The 16,826-nt window shown below is 37.5% G+C and overlaps 1 protein-coding gene across 2 annotated transcripts; it reads right to left on the bottom strand.

Annotated features, from left to right (window-relative positions):
• Nucleotides 1-3,930: 3,930 nt before the first annotated feature.
• On the bottom strand, nt 3,931-15,110 carry LOC112276509 (uncharacterized). Of its 2 annotated transcripts, none has more exons than XM_090246898.1 (13): nt 13,737-15,110; nt 11,990-13,356; nt 11,042-11,158; nt 10,318-10,719; nt 10,021-10,194; nt 9,749-9,845; nt 6,670-9,341; nt 6,326-6,448; nt 5,810-5,890; nt 5,423-5,476; nt 5,161-5,312; nt 4,699-4,775; nt 3,931-4,514 (listed from the first exon to the last, which is right to left on the bottom strand). In XM_090246898.1, exons 2-12 carry the CDS (start codon nt 12,905-12,907, stop codon nt 4,754-4,756), a joined length of 4,812 nt encoding a protein of 1,603 aa, XP_090103024.1. In that variant the 5' UTR covers nt 12,908-13,356; nt 13,737-15,110; the 3' UTR covers nt 3,931-4,514; nt 4,699-4,753. The 2 variants fall into 2 exon arrangements, with proteins under 2 accessions (XP_090103024.1, XP_090103023.1); XM_090246897.1 differs by having other exon boundaries at nt 11,990-13,353.
• Between the last annotated feature and the right edge of the window lie 1,716 nt (nt 15,111-16,826).

Here is a 16,826-nt window from a genome sequence, read left to right as displayed (position 1 = left end):
TACCATTGTTGCATGGATCTTCATTGAAATTACTACATGATTAAGTTAGATTTTTTATTTTTTTATTTTTTTATACAATTTTTTTGAAAGGTATAAACTTGTGATTTTTTAACTTAGATTTGGCTTGGCCAAATATTGGGTAAGTGTTGACGAGTTGATTATTCAACAATAAAGAGCACTTCGGTGGTTTTTTGATATTGTTGTTGGTATTGCATTCAAGTTCAACTTTAATGTAGAATTGGGTGTGCCACTTCATAATCAATGACCTCTCTCTTTAGATGTTTTAGAGGAACCATTGTAGGCTAAAGTTAACAAGGAAAAAAGTAAAATTGAAATAGTGGCAAAAGCTCACAATAATTAAAATGAGGTTATTGTGTGCACCACACTAGATATTGTGCCCAAACCAAGTGTAAACGGCCCTAAAGTAAGCCAAACAATTATAGATGAAGTTGACGATTTTTACCTTCGCAGAACGAGTCACTTAACTTTTAGTGAATCGTATTACTTTATAATTTTTGCAAGTTTTGAAAACAGATTGTATGGATAGAAAGCATAGTTTGTAATATATAAACCTACTAAATTCTTTATATTTTTGTTTAACATGTGGAATAAGAAAACAAGCTGATTGTATAATTTTTTTTTTCTTTTTTACTTGATTTTTTTTTTTAAATCCTTAAAAAAAGATTGATGAAGTATAGTAAATATAATACATTAAGTTATTGTTTTTCTTTCTAAAATTGTTGTGATTGTATTTAGTATTGTTCTTTAGTATAATTTTTAATTAGATTTGAATTTTTTTGTACTCTTTAATTGTTTATATTAGTGATGTAATCAACTTGCATCAATAGCCATGGTGCACAAATCCATGGTTATTATTAATACCTATTATGATTTCAATTATAATGTATTAGATGTTAGACTTGCTCAAAAAAAAAAAAAAAAAAAAAAAAAAAATTATATATAAATCCTTAAGAAAGAGGTAGATTAAGCCAAAAGTAGTAGCAAAAAAAAATGGTCGAACCAATGCCACTAATAGATTATTTAAAGCCATACAAACAAAGTGTGTAGTTAATATTTTGTACATGTTGTTTCTATAATATTAAATTCTATTTAAAGATTGAATAGATATCTACATGGTATTCTAAATCTGCCCAATAACACATATTTATATTAATTTGTGCAAGAATAGAAATTATACATCTTAAAAAATCATGATTATAAACTCCTCTTACATCATTGTACAAACTGATTTTTCACCACTTGTATACAAACTAGTCTATTGTTTAAATAAGCAACTGCACATATCTATTATTAATTTCAATAGAATTGTGATATACTTGTAGATACTTATGAAGTTGTTATATTTTGGATAAAATAAGTATGCATGTTGTATCCCCAACCTTGACAAATTTTATAATGTTGAATATTTTGTTGCTTCTTTAAGAGCTTCAAATTGTAAAATTATATATTTTGTAGAAGATTTGTTGTATCTTATATATTTAATTGCTTTATGCAGTCTACCCTTTCAACAATTAATTGTTAGATTTTCTAACTTCATAGTTGTTGAAACTCCATCAATTAAAGATGCATTCTTTCTTGTTGGTGAGGAGAGGAGGAGATAGTAATTCAAAAGTTCAAACAACAACACCAAAGATATTGGAAAGGTCTTTGAAAGTTACAAATGCATTCTTTAGTGGTATAGGAGATATTAGGTCAATAGTATTTACTAAATAATACTAAACATAAAAGTGCTCTATTGACAAGGTACCTCTAGTTTGTTGCATAGTTTAAATTTTATGATTACATGTTATTTTTAATGTCTTTGTCAATGTACATGTTCAAAAGTTAACATCAAACATCTCTTCGGTATAATTTAAATTGTTCAAAGAGAAGGTTGACTTCATAAATAGATATTTTTTTCATAACATATGTGAAAAAAAGAATGGTATGTCGATAACATACACAAGTCCTTTCTAAACTTTCTTGTGTATTAATCTCTCTTCTTGTATTTTTAAAAAATTGAAATAGACAATTTGTACCTCTTATATATCTTTGGTAGAAACTTTTCAATATGATTTAAGAGTTGAATGCTTATCTTCAACTCAAGATGTAGTGATATTTCTAAAATAAAGATATTTATTTGTTAATGCTTTAACAAATAGTTTTTTTTGGTGCTATCTAGATATTTCTCAAATACTTAACAACTGCATGGGCATTCGTGGGAGTTTACTTGGTAGAAAGGATAGTCCACTCTTGATTGTAAAGTGCCTTAGTAGAAGCATTTATCACATTGATCCAATGTGCCATAAATATAGACCAACTCACTTCTATCTTTGTGGTGAAATACATTTTGCTAAAATATTTTTTTGAATGTGCCATATGCAAAGTAAAACATTAGAAGTAGAAAAAAAAAAAAAAAAAAAAAAAAAAAAATCAATGGCATTTATTAATGTCAAATCTCTATTAGACCCAATGCAAATAGATCGGATATTTCTATACAATTAGACAAGTTAAATAAAAAATCAAATATATATATATATATATATATATCTTTTGATTTTTCTTGGAAAAAAGCAACAACAATTGTAAAAGAAGTATTAAAGCTAACTATTCCTACTATATGTAATATTAATATTTTAGATCAATTTATCTTATAAGTAAAATCCATCATAATAATTAACAAAGAAATACACTTCTTTTATTATGATGGATTCTTATTAATATAATGAAGACATCAATATATTTTGAATGGGCAAAAAAAAAATGTTATCTTATTGTCTTCATTATATTAATAAGTAAATTAATATGCATCGTCTTACAGGGTTTCTATAAGTGAGAATAGAAGCACAAGCATCAAGGGCAATTTGACGCAATGTTTGATGTTTATTATAAATAGTACATGCAATAACTTGACTTCTAGGATTTTTTTTCATGTAGTGCAGTCAAAATATTTTTTGAAGGTACTATTGCTAGAAGCATTCAAGTTGTCATTTCTTTCTCTCATGGCTAGAGACATCAAGCAATTAAATGTCCTATAAGAGATGATGAAGGACCATGGTTGTGTTCTCTATTTTATACTATAAAGTGCCATTGAGTAGTACCTTAGATACATTGTGCATGTAACGTAAGTGGACATCTAATCAATATATAAACAATAAAATATATTCCTAATAATATAGGATAAAGAGAAGATACTATTAAATAAAGTTGTTGATAAGCAATTGTTGTTACTAGTCCAATGACCATTATTGAACCAATCTCAATTTCAAAAAACCATTATTGTATCAATTTACATATGGATCAAAGTAATGATGATGTAGATGAAGCTGACATTTTATATGCTTCGTGATGATAGATGAGTTGATTTAGTAAAACCCTAGGTCATTTTAATATTTCCCTATATATACATCAATCGAATACCTTGAATTGTTGTATAACCACATATATAAAATTCTATAAATTTTCACATTATTTAAGATTGTTTTGAAGTTCAACTTCTTGTAAGTCACTAGAATTTAGTCATTTTAAGTAGACTTTAGTATTGCATGAAAAGAACAATCTTGGTATTTAATCATTATACAACCCCTACAATATACTGTTTTAGTAGAACACTGCTAATGACATTCTTGTGTTCTTCTGCTCGTTGTTTCTTTTTCTAAAAATAGCGCCAGCCTAAACTGTTGTACAGGACTTAACCTCTTGAATAAACAAAACAATACAAAATTTGATAGTTACATAAATTTACTTGTTTATCAAGTACTGGCTTATTGTGGGAACATTGTACTTGCATATTCGGGGGGGGGGGGGGGGGGGGGGGGGGGTTGTGCAACAATAATCAGGTTCTTCAAAATGAGTGTCCTGGTAAAAGCTTGGGATGCATGTTTCAAGTTGGCATTGGACTGCTACTGCAAATGACAAGCGAAGCAAGGATTTGAAGCACTCTAGTATTAGAGCTTCGCTATGTTCCAAAATCGATGAACAGACCTGCATTATGTCCCAATCTAGACGTCTCTGGCATTGAAACCGCGTATCTGCAGAGGGTCCTGTGAAGCAGAGGATTAATATCTGAGAAGACATTGTGTATCTCTTTTGCCTTGAGAACTGTACAACGACCACTACGAATGTTTGTGGAAGAACATGCGATCCTATCAACTTAGAATGGAACTACGTGGCCCTTGAGAGCTCTTAAGGGGTCTATTATCACATCGTCGTGAAAACTTCAGGACAACTCGGTTATCACTGAAAGTGCGAACACTCATATCTGATTCAAATTTGAAATTCAAACTTTGCTGTGACTGCACAAGATCATCACACCCCTACCTCGAGTCCTGGCTCTCCTACAACAATGTATAATCCACAGACTTTGAGTGGTTTGACCTAACTCAATTTCTACAGATATGATCGAACATTCTCCAACTGCATCCCTTGCACTGCGATCTCCAAAATCGTCAAGCTAGCCTTCAACAACCTCCACATCCATCCAACAGACAACCTTCAACCTGATAATATTGAACCTGCAATAGAAAACAATACAAGACACAATGGTTCAAACCCATAATCCAAAAGTAATTTTCATCAAATGTAGCAACTGATCCTTGTGGGTGTTGATTGAAAAGAAATAAGATTAACTGTAGGTTGATGGAAAGCACTTTCTGGAATCTGGAATGCATGCAATATTTCTCAAGATAGGCGACGTACCTATCGACGAGGTATAAATATGTGATAAGATTCTGCAGTGCTTTTCCCATGTTGTTCAATTCATGGAGCCTCGACATCTGCCAATGTAGAATATCAGTAAACCGAACAGTCGGGGTTTAATGCGGGTTCTGTGGGAGTGAATCCGATGCAACCATATCTACATGACTTCCTAATGATGTTGGTCACAGCTGGGCAAGTGACTTCCACACGTCTGTAGCAACTTAAACTCAACTATTACCTAGGTATGTAGTCAATTGAGAATCACAGAAGAATAACTGTCTCATGTTCTGTGGTAATTATCAACTAGAAGTGAAATTGGACGTAAGCAAACTTCTTGATAGTCTAGAGAATTTGTTTACATAATCTAATATATTTTCTGGAAGATCTTGTATAGTTAATACTTCTCTTCAGAGAGAGGGAACTAAGCAAATTTACAATAGTAATAGTTAGATGAGAACATACTTGGCTGCACCACAGAAACAAGGTATTTTCACTTCCTCCAGACTAAACTTGTAGTCATACGTCAGCTCCTCTCCTGGTACAATTCGTTGCTTCGAATATATCACGACCTTTTTTTGCCCTTCAACAGTTATAATCTTCGTGTAGCAGTTCGGCTGCACAAAAAAATAATGATGATTGAGGTACGCTAAGAGGCAGGCAGATTCAGTACAAGATTGTACTAATGGACCCGAAATCTCTTATGGTGGCTAGAGTAAATACTTACATCACAGGAGTGGTTTATGAACCGCGCTAAACCGCCACGGCGCGTTGCGTCCAGCTGAGAAGGCACGTGATCAAGCACAATAAAAGTGTTCAGCTGCTTTGATGATAATAGTGCATATCAATCTCAAGTTACCGCCATATGTATGATGGAATTAGAGGAAACTATGAACTAGATTGTAAAACACTGTTAATTTTCCACATCCACAAACCAACAAGCATTGCTCCACAAAAAGTGATGTCAACGTATTGCAATGTGAAGTTTGCTAAAACTGCAGACTGAACATAGCCTCACCAGATTGCTGCAGAGTAAGAAAGAAACAGAAAATTAATCTTGGGACTTAGAGTAGGGCATACGCGAAGGTAAGGAACAAGAATGAACAGGGTTTACCGTATGCTCGTCGTCAACGCGAAACATGTAACTACTGCCAATACCAATAGCCTCATACCGTTTTTCTCGAATATCTGTAACCTGTAATTACAAGGATGTTTATCAGTAACAAAAGTAACTTCTCTTTCAAAATTTATTAATACAACGAACATTATCTGCAAACCAGAAAATAGCGGTGCATTGTTTCTAATCTTGCTGGACGAACAAATAACCAAATAAAATAAATGAATCTTAATCCATCATATGCTGTTCAAACTACAGGATAGCAAGCGCAATGTAGCTTCTCTACTGTCTCATCCAAAGCAACAGGAGCTGGGTTAGTGTCAATGTGGTTAAAGTGTTTACTTGTGAAAAATAAGACCTGACGTGTGTAAATTGTAATCTCCTTCATCACTGGCATTCATTGACTCATAGCAGACTACACTATCGCTCCACAAATTAGCATCGCATTGACGCATACAGCACGTAGTTAACTAATTTTTTAAATTATTAGCAACAAACAGAAAGAACACACACCCTGTTCCTGATAACTTCTCCAACATACTCAATAACAAACTCTTCTGCATCGATTGGCTCCGCAGCAACCAAACCCCAGTCGTGGATCTTGCTTCGCTGAAACTTCAATTGTTTTTTGCGAGCCTGAGACATAATTTGAAACACTCACTTTCAGTGCAGCTCAGACGATAAGTAAGCTTTCAGGAGCTTTCTATGATAGAAAATAACATTCTAGGTGTAAGTAATCTTCATAGTCTGCTAGCTTTACCCAAAAAAATTCAGCTTTCTACTGACTTAAGTACACAGAAACTGCACATGATAGAGTGAAAACACATGAATTCTGTGCAAGTTGTAACTTAAGCTACCTTGAGCATGTTAAATCTCAGCAAATCAGAACCCTCAGCACCCACAGCTAGCTTTCGCATGTCAGCACGATTTTTGCGGGCAGCTTGTAGACCTGCAATGACAGTTGTAGTTGTACTATTGTTGACATTGGTTACATTCTTCTTCGTAGCTCTCTTCAACTTCTTTAAGTCTTGCTTCACTTCTTTCCTAATTGCTGCTTTCACCCTCCTTTGCAATCTTCGTTTCGCTCTGTCTCGAGCCCAAGTGCGCCAATCCCAACCAGTAATAGAGCATCGGGCACAACCCACTGAAGTTGGGACAGATAGTAACATATCAATGCTTGCTAAATCACCACCCTTTCCGATCTTCAATTCCGGCTTTTCTAAGCCATCAGATTCAGCCTCTTTTTTAGCGACCGATTTTGCTTTCTTCGATTTCATGCGTGAAACTGACTCCGGGACTCCAGATCCTGCGCAGCTTGATTTACTAAGGACGGTAGACTTGTTCGCATTTTCTGCCAGCACAGTCTTTCCATCTCTTCCAAACTTAATTTTTTTCGTCCTACCGACAGCTTTCTTGCCGCTTTGCATCACAGGTTGCTCAGGGCACGTTAGGTCACATTTTAGCTCTCTCTGTGTTTTATGTTCACCCTTGTGTTGAAAATTAGCAGTGCCTGCCTCCTCCATAATAAGATCACGCGTTTGGTCCCTTACAGTAGGCTCTTGCTCTTTCAAAACTGATAAATGGTCAGAGTCTAACGTGTCCAACATGGGTGTGACTTCAGATTTGGCAGCAAATTCATGCAATACCTCCTTCGAATAACGCCTGACACCCTCTTGCACACTAAGAGCAGGCTTCACAAGACTAAGTGGGGCTTCAGATATGTCCTGATTTTGGGCCGATGAGGGTATGTACCTCTTGACTGCTGCCTTCTTGACAACAGCAAAGTGGCCATCTATATCGAGGGGCATGTTCTGAACTAGACCCCCTAGGTCTTCATTCACAAGTTTGGGTGCATAGTCGATCTGCACACAGAGAGAACTCATCTCACCTGACCCTCTGGACTCAAGTAAATGACCGGCCATTTTTTTACTTTCTTTATCCGGCTGTGATGTTGGGTTGTTGACAACAGCCTCAGTCAAATTGCAATTGTTATTGGTAAAATGATTTCTAACTCCACTGTCATTGCGCCTCCTGGTTTCATTCTCACAAACGTCATTCGTTTCTTCGACTGGTACCGAGCCTGGCTTCTCAGTTTCTTCAACATCTATCGTTTTCCTTCTCTTCCTAACGTGAAAAACGTTTTCGTCGGATTCAACACTAACAAAATTGCAGGATTCACGCATAAACTTGTAACCCACGTCTTCACTCTCTGTTTCATGAGCTCTTTTCTCGATCAGGTTTCTCTTGGACTGTGACACATCCTCAGATTCAACTGTTAAGGCCTTACTCCTATTGTCACCCTTCTGCTTCAACTGACTCCGTAGAAGCTTCCGAAGCCTTTCTCTTTGAGACAGAACACATGGATTCTGTACACTGCTGTAAATTCCATCCTTTTCATGTATCCCTTTCTTTCTCGTCTTCTTCTTAACCTTCTTCACCATGTTTGGTGCAGGATCCTCTTTCATGTTCACCTTCACGATTGCTGCAACGTCCAGTCCTCTTGTGTCACCGACGAGTCTGGATCGATTGTCATGACCATCAACAGTTGAGTCACCTTGCTTCAATCTAAACTTCTCAGTCTCTTTGTAAAGTGGATCACTTTCTTCATCACCGAGTGAACTTTTCGAAGCTTTCCTCTTATGCTGAGCAAGAGTAGAGGTATGTTGATCCCCACTTGAGCAATCTGACTCCAGAACTATGACATGATTGTGTCCATTAGTGCTTTGACTATCAGAATCTTTGATATCGTCCTTTTCAAGCTTCTTATCCACTTGCTTCTCAGGTTCCTCAGGCATCTCGTCCACATGTTGCTCAAATGTCACAGGCTCATCAACAGATTCTTTTTCAAGTTTCTTAGAGATCTCATCCACATTCTTAGTTGTCTCAAAAAACCCGACCGAATTCTTCTCGGGTTTCTTAGGCCTCTTAGGCGTTTCCACCATATGATTTTTAAATTTCGCAGAAGTATCGTTCATATTCGTTTTAGACTTTGCAGTTGCCTCGTTCATATGCTTCATAGATTTCTCAAGCCTCTCAAAAATTTGCTTGCCAGGCTTCTCAGGCTTTTCCTTCGCTTGACTCTTAAGTTTCGGAGGCTTCTCACCCATGTGCTTCTTAGGTCTCTCATTCACTTCATTTTGGAGTCTCTCGTCCACTGGCTTCATCAATCTCTCAGATTTCTTGTCCACTTGCTTTGTTGGTGTATCAGTTTTCTCATTCACTAGATTCTTATGTTTCTTATGTTGACCAGGCTTTTCACTCAATAGCTTCTTAGGTTTATCTGATTTCTCATCTGCTTGCTTCTTGGAACGAACAGGCGAAGTGATATTATTCGCATGACTTGAAGACCAATCTGACTTGAGAAAACCGTACTCATCCCTGGTGTGACTCCTAGCATTTGGAACTTTGCGTACTTTCTTGAGAAACCTGGGGTTGACTCCCGCATTGCTCTTGGCGTCATGCTCAAGAGCTCCCACTTTAGATAAGAGAGAATCTGCCCTTCTTTCTTCTTTAGGTCGACATGGAAGCTCTACAAGAGAAGATATGTTCAATCCACACAAGCATTAACATGCTCATATACGTAACTGTTAATAGCAATACTCGGCGTATTTTCTAGCATATGCTAATTCGTACATTTTAGAGCCTTCAAACAAATTACAAGGATTCAACATGGTCCAACAAAAGAATGATCTTAAATTTTTTGCCGTTTGGCTTTAACAGAAAATAAATCAACAAACAAGGGGCAGTAGGAGAGTGGTACGTACGAGCAACATAACAACTGCGTTTCTCAAGAGAAACCATAGTTAGTGTCAAATTACACAAACACGTCAAGACGTGCACAACTATAAAACAAGAACTAAACAACACGGCCTCTGACATAAATGCAGGTGTAATGGCATGAAATTTCACATGTAGCTATGTGCAGCTTGAAAGTACCTGCCAACACGTGACAATCATCGATCTTCATAGAAGGAGAATAAACAAGCATAGCATTTGTCTCGTGAGCTCCTACAGGGCTTCCAGTCTGTCTTGACTGCAGAGATGAAACAAGTATCACAATGTGAAGGGGAAGCATAATCCGTTGGTAAGTAGATTGATATTCTATGTTGGTCATGAGCTTTGTCAACCTAGAAAGAAGCTGTTGATGACTTGCTTTAGACTCAAAAATAACCTCAACTCCATAATGTGTGAGAGGGTGATAAAATCACCTGTGCTGGTTGAATTTGGGTTGAAACCAAATCGTTGGAATCCGAAGAGACAGGTTTGTACTTCGAAGCTACATCGTAACCCTCAACGTCAGTAGAATCGTTAACACTCCCATACACGCCCGCGATTTTCTTTACACACTGTTTAGAAGGTAATGCTTGCCTTCCACTGAGATCCTGTAGTTGAGGATACAAGGTTATATAAAGACAATACCATGAGTATTGATACGCGCAGGAAGTGAAATCTTGACTTGCTGAGAATAGGAAACGACAATTAGTTGGTATACAAAGTACACTTACCACGTCAAACCCTGGTGGCACATCTGGACTTAGTGAAGAAGTTTCTAATCGTTGCTGGCCTTGCATAAATCCAGGTGGGCAATCGGGAACAGGAACTTCTGCGGTCTTCTCTATTTTCTTCGGAGCTCGTATCCACTCTTGCAAGAATTCTGCAATAGCCCCATCAATTAAGCTTCTGTGTGCCGCTTTCAACACCAGAGCGTGAAGTGATTTCCTGGCATGGTCTAATGTAATAGACCGTAGGTTAACCTGAGGATCAGATACAGAAACACTTGGTCCGCCGTCGGGTGTGGCGTTATTCTGATTATTTGAGGAAATATTCGAATAGAGAACTCCCTTATTTGCTAGTTCTAGTAACTGCCCGAGAGGCATAGGAGCCACAAGATTTCCACGATGACGGATCTACGAATACAACATATGCACAAACAAGTGGCGTCAATGCCATGTGCATACAAAAAGTCAGAAAATTCAGAAACGTCATGAAGGTTATACAAAAGCACCCAGACTCGAAAGAGTCTTTAACCGCGATAACCGCGATAAAACTAATGACTTGCACAGCATGAGCTAACCATTCCAGAAAACTACTAACCTTGGCGGTGAGTCTATTTATATTAAATAACTAGAATAAAAGGAGACATCAGAAAGTCAAGTCAATAACATATTCAGTCATTCTCCTGGTCAGCAAAGGATGAGCTTAAGTTGAAACACTGGAACAATAAACAACCTCGAGAGAAGAATACAGGTGCTCTGAATTGAGCCACTGCCCTAATTGCCAGAGGGAAAAAAGTCCTTGCATGGAACCATCCGCCCCTTGGTACTCCCAGCATTGTTCACCCCAAACCTGAAAACCACAGAATAAAACCTGAGTGACGATGCCGCTGAGAAAGAATGATAATTCCCCTGGACAAGTGAAAAAATTACGTCAATTCTGAAGTGACATCTAAGATGATGTGATGCACAACAAAATGCCTGTTACCGCAAAGAAGTAACTTTAATACTTTATTACGAACTAAAATGCTCCCCTGTAACAGGACTTAAATATTAGCTTAACATTGAGTATAATGCCGTGCACCCATTCCACTTAACACCGTCCAATATTGTTTTCCAGAGCAGGAACAATTCTGGTTAAATTCAAAGAGAACGTATTCCAACAAATAGCATGCGGAACAATCGCGATTAAAGCTACTGGACAATAACACTACATTATAGCCAAAGATAACATGCAAAACTTTTATCACAGATGTCCTTCGAAGAAATTTGTATACACTGCTTACAGTCCATGTCTAAACATCCAGATATACTGGCAAACCGCAAAAGTAGCAAGTTACGAAAGAGGAAATCCACCACCAAAGAAGAGCAGACAATAAGAGTAGAGGAATGCCCAAACCAGACGACCTGATCTTAGCTCAGGATTACTGCTTATCGAAAATTTCGGAACGAAAGCTTTGTAAATCAAACACAGACACCAGCAAGGTCACTCCCTTGTAAAATACCAAGTTGTGCCAAGTTAAACGACTAATAGAAGAACAAAAGCAAGTCCACACCTGGAAAACATCCTTTTTTCCTGTCATGCTGATGCCATCGTCAGAAGGTCCCAAAAGCAGTGCAGAACAGACCATATACTGAGGTAAGAATGTGCTCAGCTAGTTTACAATTCATGTGGAGCTGTTACCTGCTGAGGTGTAGGTTCTTGAAATCTTGAGTTGACACGTTGAGATGAAACAGTTGGCGTGCCAATAAGCACTTTCAATTCTTGAGATGTGGAATAGACACCGTCTTGACGATAATACACAACCAGTTCACCTGGTAAAAACTTCACATTAAATCCCTCGCGGAGAACCTCAAGAGAGAAAGGACCGCTGAGAGAATTATAAGCATTACAATAGAACCAACCATTCTCGTGATTGACACCAGCTGCCACTGCATTACTTTCACCCCGTTCCGAACGAACCGTCTCTTTACCAGAACTCGAGTTCACAGGGGTTGTAGCAGTAGATAAATTCTTGCTTTGGAGATTGTTCGAAATATAATCAGATCGTTCAGCACATGCGGAATCTTTAGATGAATTTCTGACGACAGAAGTATCCCCTTCAACCAGGGAATTTAAAACTCGTTGATAACCATCTCCCGAATGGGCAAGCTCCTGCAACTGGTTGTAATCATTTCCATTTTCGTGACGTCGACTCCTCAGGCCATCACCCGAACGAGCTCGATGATCAGATTCACCATGAAATCTAGTTTTGTTTCCATACTCGGAAGTCAGTTCAGAGCTGATTGGTACAGTCCTGCTCTCCATCCTCTCCTTCTCCGTGTCACGCAGACGTAATGAGTCCCCATCAAGGTGAGTTAGAGGTGTTTGATTATCATTGTTTCCACACAAAGCTCCACTCTCGTGTTTTGGATGTTTCATACTTGTATTGGAAGAAAGTACTTCGTCTTCCAAAGACCACCTATGCCTTCCTGCACCTCTGTCCTTCAAGAATTCAGTTGACGCGGGCCTAGATGTCCAACCCTGTTGACCTTTATGGGAGGACCGGTACAAGTCATGAGGCTGTTCTAGAACATGAAAAGAAAGATCCTCGGTGGCCATAAACCCACTAATTCAACAACCCAGAGACCAGAGCAAATGCGAGCAGCCGCGATGAAATGCGTCGTAAGAAACAAAGAGACGAAATATGTCCCTTGTGAGACGCAGTGTCTTTTGTGAGATGTTCATAGATCATTGAATTGAGAGGAAATTTACTTAGAGCCTCCAACAAGTGTCATCAGCGTCAAACCCTACTTTTGCACTGCATTGTTAAGAAGACAACTCAAAGAGCTCGACTAGATTCTTGATTGCCTTAGCACAGCTCAAATGAGTGAAGGAAAGAGAATCCCTCTATCTTAATAGTAACTCTTTTGCGCACGGATTACCACGGCTTTAAGTGATAAATAGAAAAGAATTGGCTTGTCGCGGCACTTTATGACTGGCTGTAAGTGTGAAGTTGACTAACTCTGTGCGAGCCCTCGTAAACATCAAAACTCGCGCCGCCCCCGCTGCTTCAACATATACGAAAAATCAACAAAGAGATACGTGTAAAAGGGTGCCGTAACCTATGTCACAACTCATAGCTCACGGAGAGATTACAACCATTCTCAATTGATTTCAATGAAACTCGTACAAAAACGCGAATTACAAGAAACTAAGATTTAGAACAGCGTAACAAACCAATTCAATCACTCAAAGCATGAATAAGCCAAAAAAAAAAAAAAAAAAAAAAAAAAGGTACAATCTACAAGAGAAATTAGCTTGAGCGTGTTCCCGCGAAGAATCAAGAAAAAACACTTTGCATGATAAGCTGAAAACCCCAACCTACTGCTTGCATGGAAAAGGAAATCGGCAAGCCCTAGAATAGAACATTCCCAAAAATATGACGTACCCGAGCATGGTCTGAAAGCCACACAGGGACACATCCGGAAACAAACGGCTCATCCACCGCGTCCGCTAATCCCTCCACAAAATCTACTGCGGGAAATTCCCCCTGGACGCGGCGAGATGATCTTGAACTTCCTAGGCGACTTGCAATCAAGCGAAGTAATCCGATCCAAAAGGTGACACTGGCCCTACGTCATGTGTATAAAATAACGTTGCTACTGCAACCACTGCACTCCTTGAGGTGTGAGAACTAGGAATCCCTTAAAGTAACGACACCTGCAATGCCACATGCAATTCGCGAATGGACGGACTTGAGGGCATGGAGAAGAAAGCACATGATCGCGGTGAGAATAAAGAGCATGCTGGAAACCTAAATCAAGTGCAATGCTCTTGCAGTTCAACGCCTGTTTGGGGGGGGGGGGGGGGGGGGGGGGGGGGGGATTGGTGCTTTTCCGCTGGCCGCAGGGCAGAATAGGGCAGACAATTGCGACGCCAATCAGGAGTCCTCGCCTCCAAGATCACCTCCCCGTGCATACAGCCAGCCTCGATGGGCTTAAACAACACCTTACACCTCTCTCTCTCTCCTTCTCCCTCAGCCACAACACTCGTGAACGACAGACAGCGCGGTGAATTTGGCCAAACTCGATGGGCTTAAACAACACCTTACACCTCTCTCTCTCTCCTTCTCCCTCAGCCACAACACTCGTGAACGACAGACAGCGCGGTGAATTTGGCCAAACCACATCCAACACCACCACAAACATGATGTGGGAAACACAGCCCCGTCGCAACGTCGTCGAAGTGGCGGACAGCTGGATGTTTCATTCCACCCCACTTCAACCTCTCCCATACCCTTCATTACGATTATTACGATGATTACTATACTATAACTATAATTATATAATCCTATAAACATCGTCCTGCTTGCATGTGTTTGCTCTCTCTCACTCCCCTTTTCTGTCTTTCTTCTGCGCTCTCGTTTCCCTCACATTCTTCCTGTTCCAGTTGCAAAATTAATTAGCTACCATGTATGCGTTGCGCACTTACTGGTTAAACCCTCGTAACATCCCTTGTGAAAGATTCGATGAGATGAGCTCTTCTTCTTCTTCTTCTTCTTATGGTACCATAGTTGACATGGACAACATTGACAATGTACCCTGCCTGGGATTGTATTTGTTTTAAGACTTTGCTCTCTTAGCCCATGCTTCAAACTTGCACTTATTCTCATGCCACTATGGTACAACTTCTCATCATTGTCTTTGTTGCTTTCCATCCTTTCAAAAGTTGCAATTGATGTATTTTTTTCCATAACAAAAAGCTCCACATATTTGATGCCATTGCAATCAAAGAGACATTGTACATTTGCAGAGCTCCTGATACTCCTACAATTCTTAAAAAGCTTGGTAAGTGCATCATAAAATCATAAAACTGTGTACTGCCCCAGCACAAAGTGAGAGGGGATGCATCACAAGTACACTGTAGTCTGAATCCAAGTGTTAGCATGAGTCCAACTAGATAAACATTTTGTGGCCAAAAGACTCAACAAATATACATCATATTAGGTATGTGTTCTTCCATATTTCTAACTTCGAGCTAAGCATTGATGATGCTTATCTTTTAAAATCATGGTAGAGGATATTTGCAAAAAAAAAAAAAAAAAAAAAACCAAAACCAAAACCAAAACCAAAATCAAAAGCTTAAATAATCACAAAATTTGAGAATTACAACTGGAAATTAATAAATATGAATCAATTAATCAAATAGGGTGAGCAGTAGTTAAAAAAACCTGAATGCATATTGTAATTCTTATTTAACAATATAAATTTAATGATTTTACATAAAGTGATTACAAGGTTTAAAATACATATCAAATTCTCAAAGGGTCACTTGGCCAAAATGATTTATATTGAGTGCACTTTTTATTGGTTGTTGCTTAGATAAGAGACAACTAAGAGAGCTAAGGTTATGTCACAACAACAATTTCTACAATTAGAACCCATGCAACCTCAAAATTCGTAGGTCTCTTCAATGATAAGTTTATTTTTGAAAAAAAAAACAAAAAACAACAACAACAACAACAACAACAACAACTCCATTTAAGATCTGGGGTCTGGATTTGACTAAACAAAAGTAAGTTTGAAAGTGGTGCAACTAGATCCACTATTGTTTACATTGATCAATTTTACAAGTCTCTTTATGAAGGATTTATTGCTTTGGCATGTCTAATGTGAACATTCTGTTGGAGAAAAATGCATAAGGGCCAATAATAGAAATGTTGTGAGATATAGCAGTCTATAAGTATAAAATTGCATGTCTTTTCAGCTAGAATTTATTTTAAATTATTTTAGGTAGCACAAAGCAAAAGAGAGTATACTAGAGTAAGAAAAATTAGTATACAATGAGATTCGGAAGAATGAATGAGTTGCAAATATAAAAATATATAAAAGATCAACACATGATTTAATGAATTATTACCAATATACTAATATTAGAAAAAATAAAAAAGAGAAAGGTTGTAAAATGTTGACCTTTCATAAAAATGACTCATTAGAAGCAACTTATGGATTGATTTTATTTTAGCTGTGCAATACTAATAATTAAAATCATGTAATGCGTTTTATGACTTTCCAAATATTTTTTTCTTGGATTGCTTGCTCTTCTTTATCATGGGCCTAACTTTTCTTAACATCTTCGAAATGTTTGTTTTTTCTAATGATCTTATGATTTAAAATATTAATCATATTAAAGATATTAAAAACAGTCTCATGTTTGTTTTTCATAATAATTTTTTTAACTTAAAGGTTGATAAATTATATATTTGGGAACAAATCATTCTCTTTAGGTGTAAGAATCAATGAAAATTACACTTACAAAATTATTGGAGAGATGTGGTCCTTTGTCTATATCACAGAGAGCACAATTGTGCTATCTGTAGCATTGTGCTTATTCTTATCTTCTCTTCTATTGTTTATTAGTGGTTAGCATATATAAAATTAAAATTAAAAATAAAACAAACAAACAAACGAAAATTTATTCAATGGCTTCTTTTTACATTTTAAAAAGAAATGAAATTTGCTATGTGATTTGATAGAAG

The sequence above is a fragment of the Physcomitrium patens genome, chromosome 24 (genome assembly GCF_059467195.1).
Source record: "Physcomitrium patens ecotype Gransden chromosome 24, ASM5946719v1, whole genome shotgun sequence".
NCBI classification, from domain to species: Eukaryota; Viridiplantae; Streptophyta; class Bryopsida; order Funariales; family Funariaceae; genus Physcomitrium; species Physcomitrium patens.
This window is presented reverse-complemented; position numbering and strand designations above follow the sequence as displayed.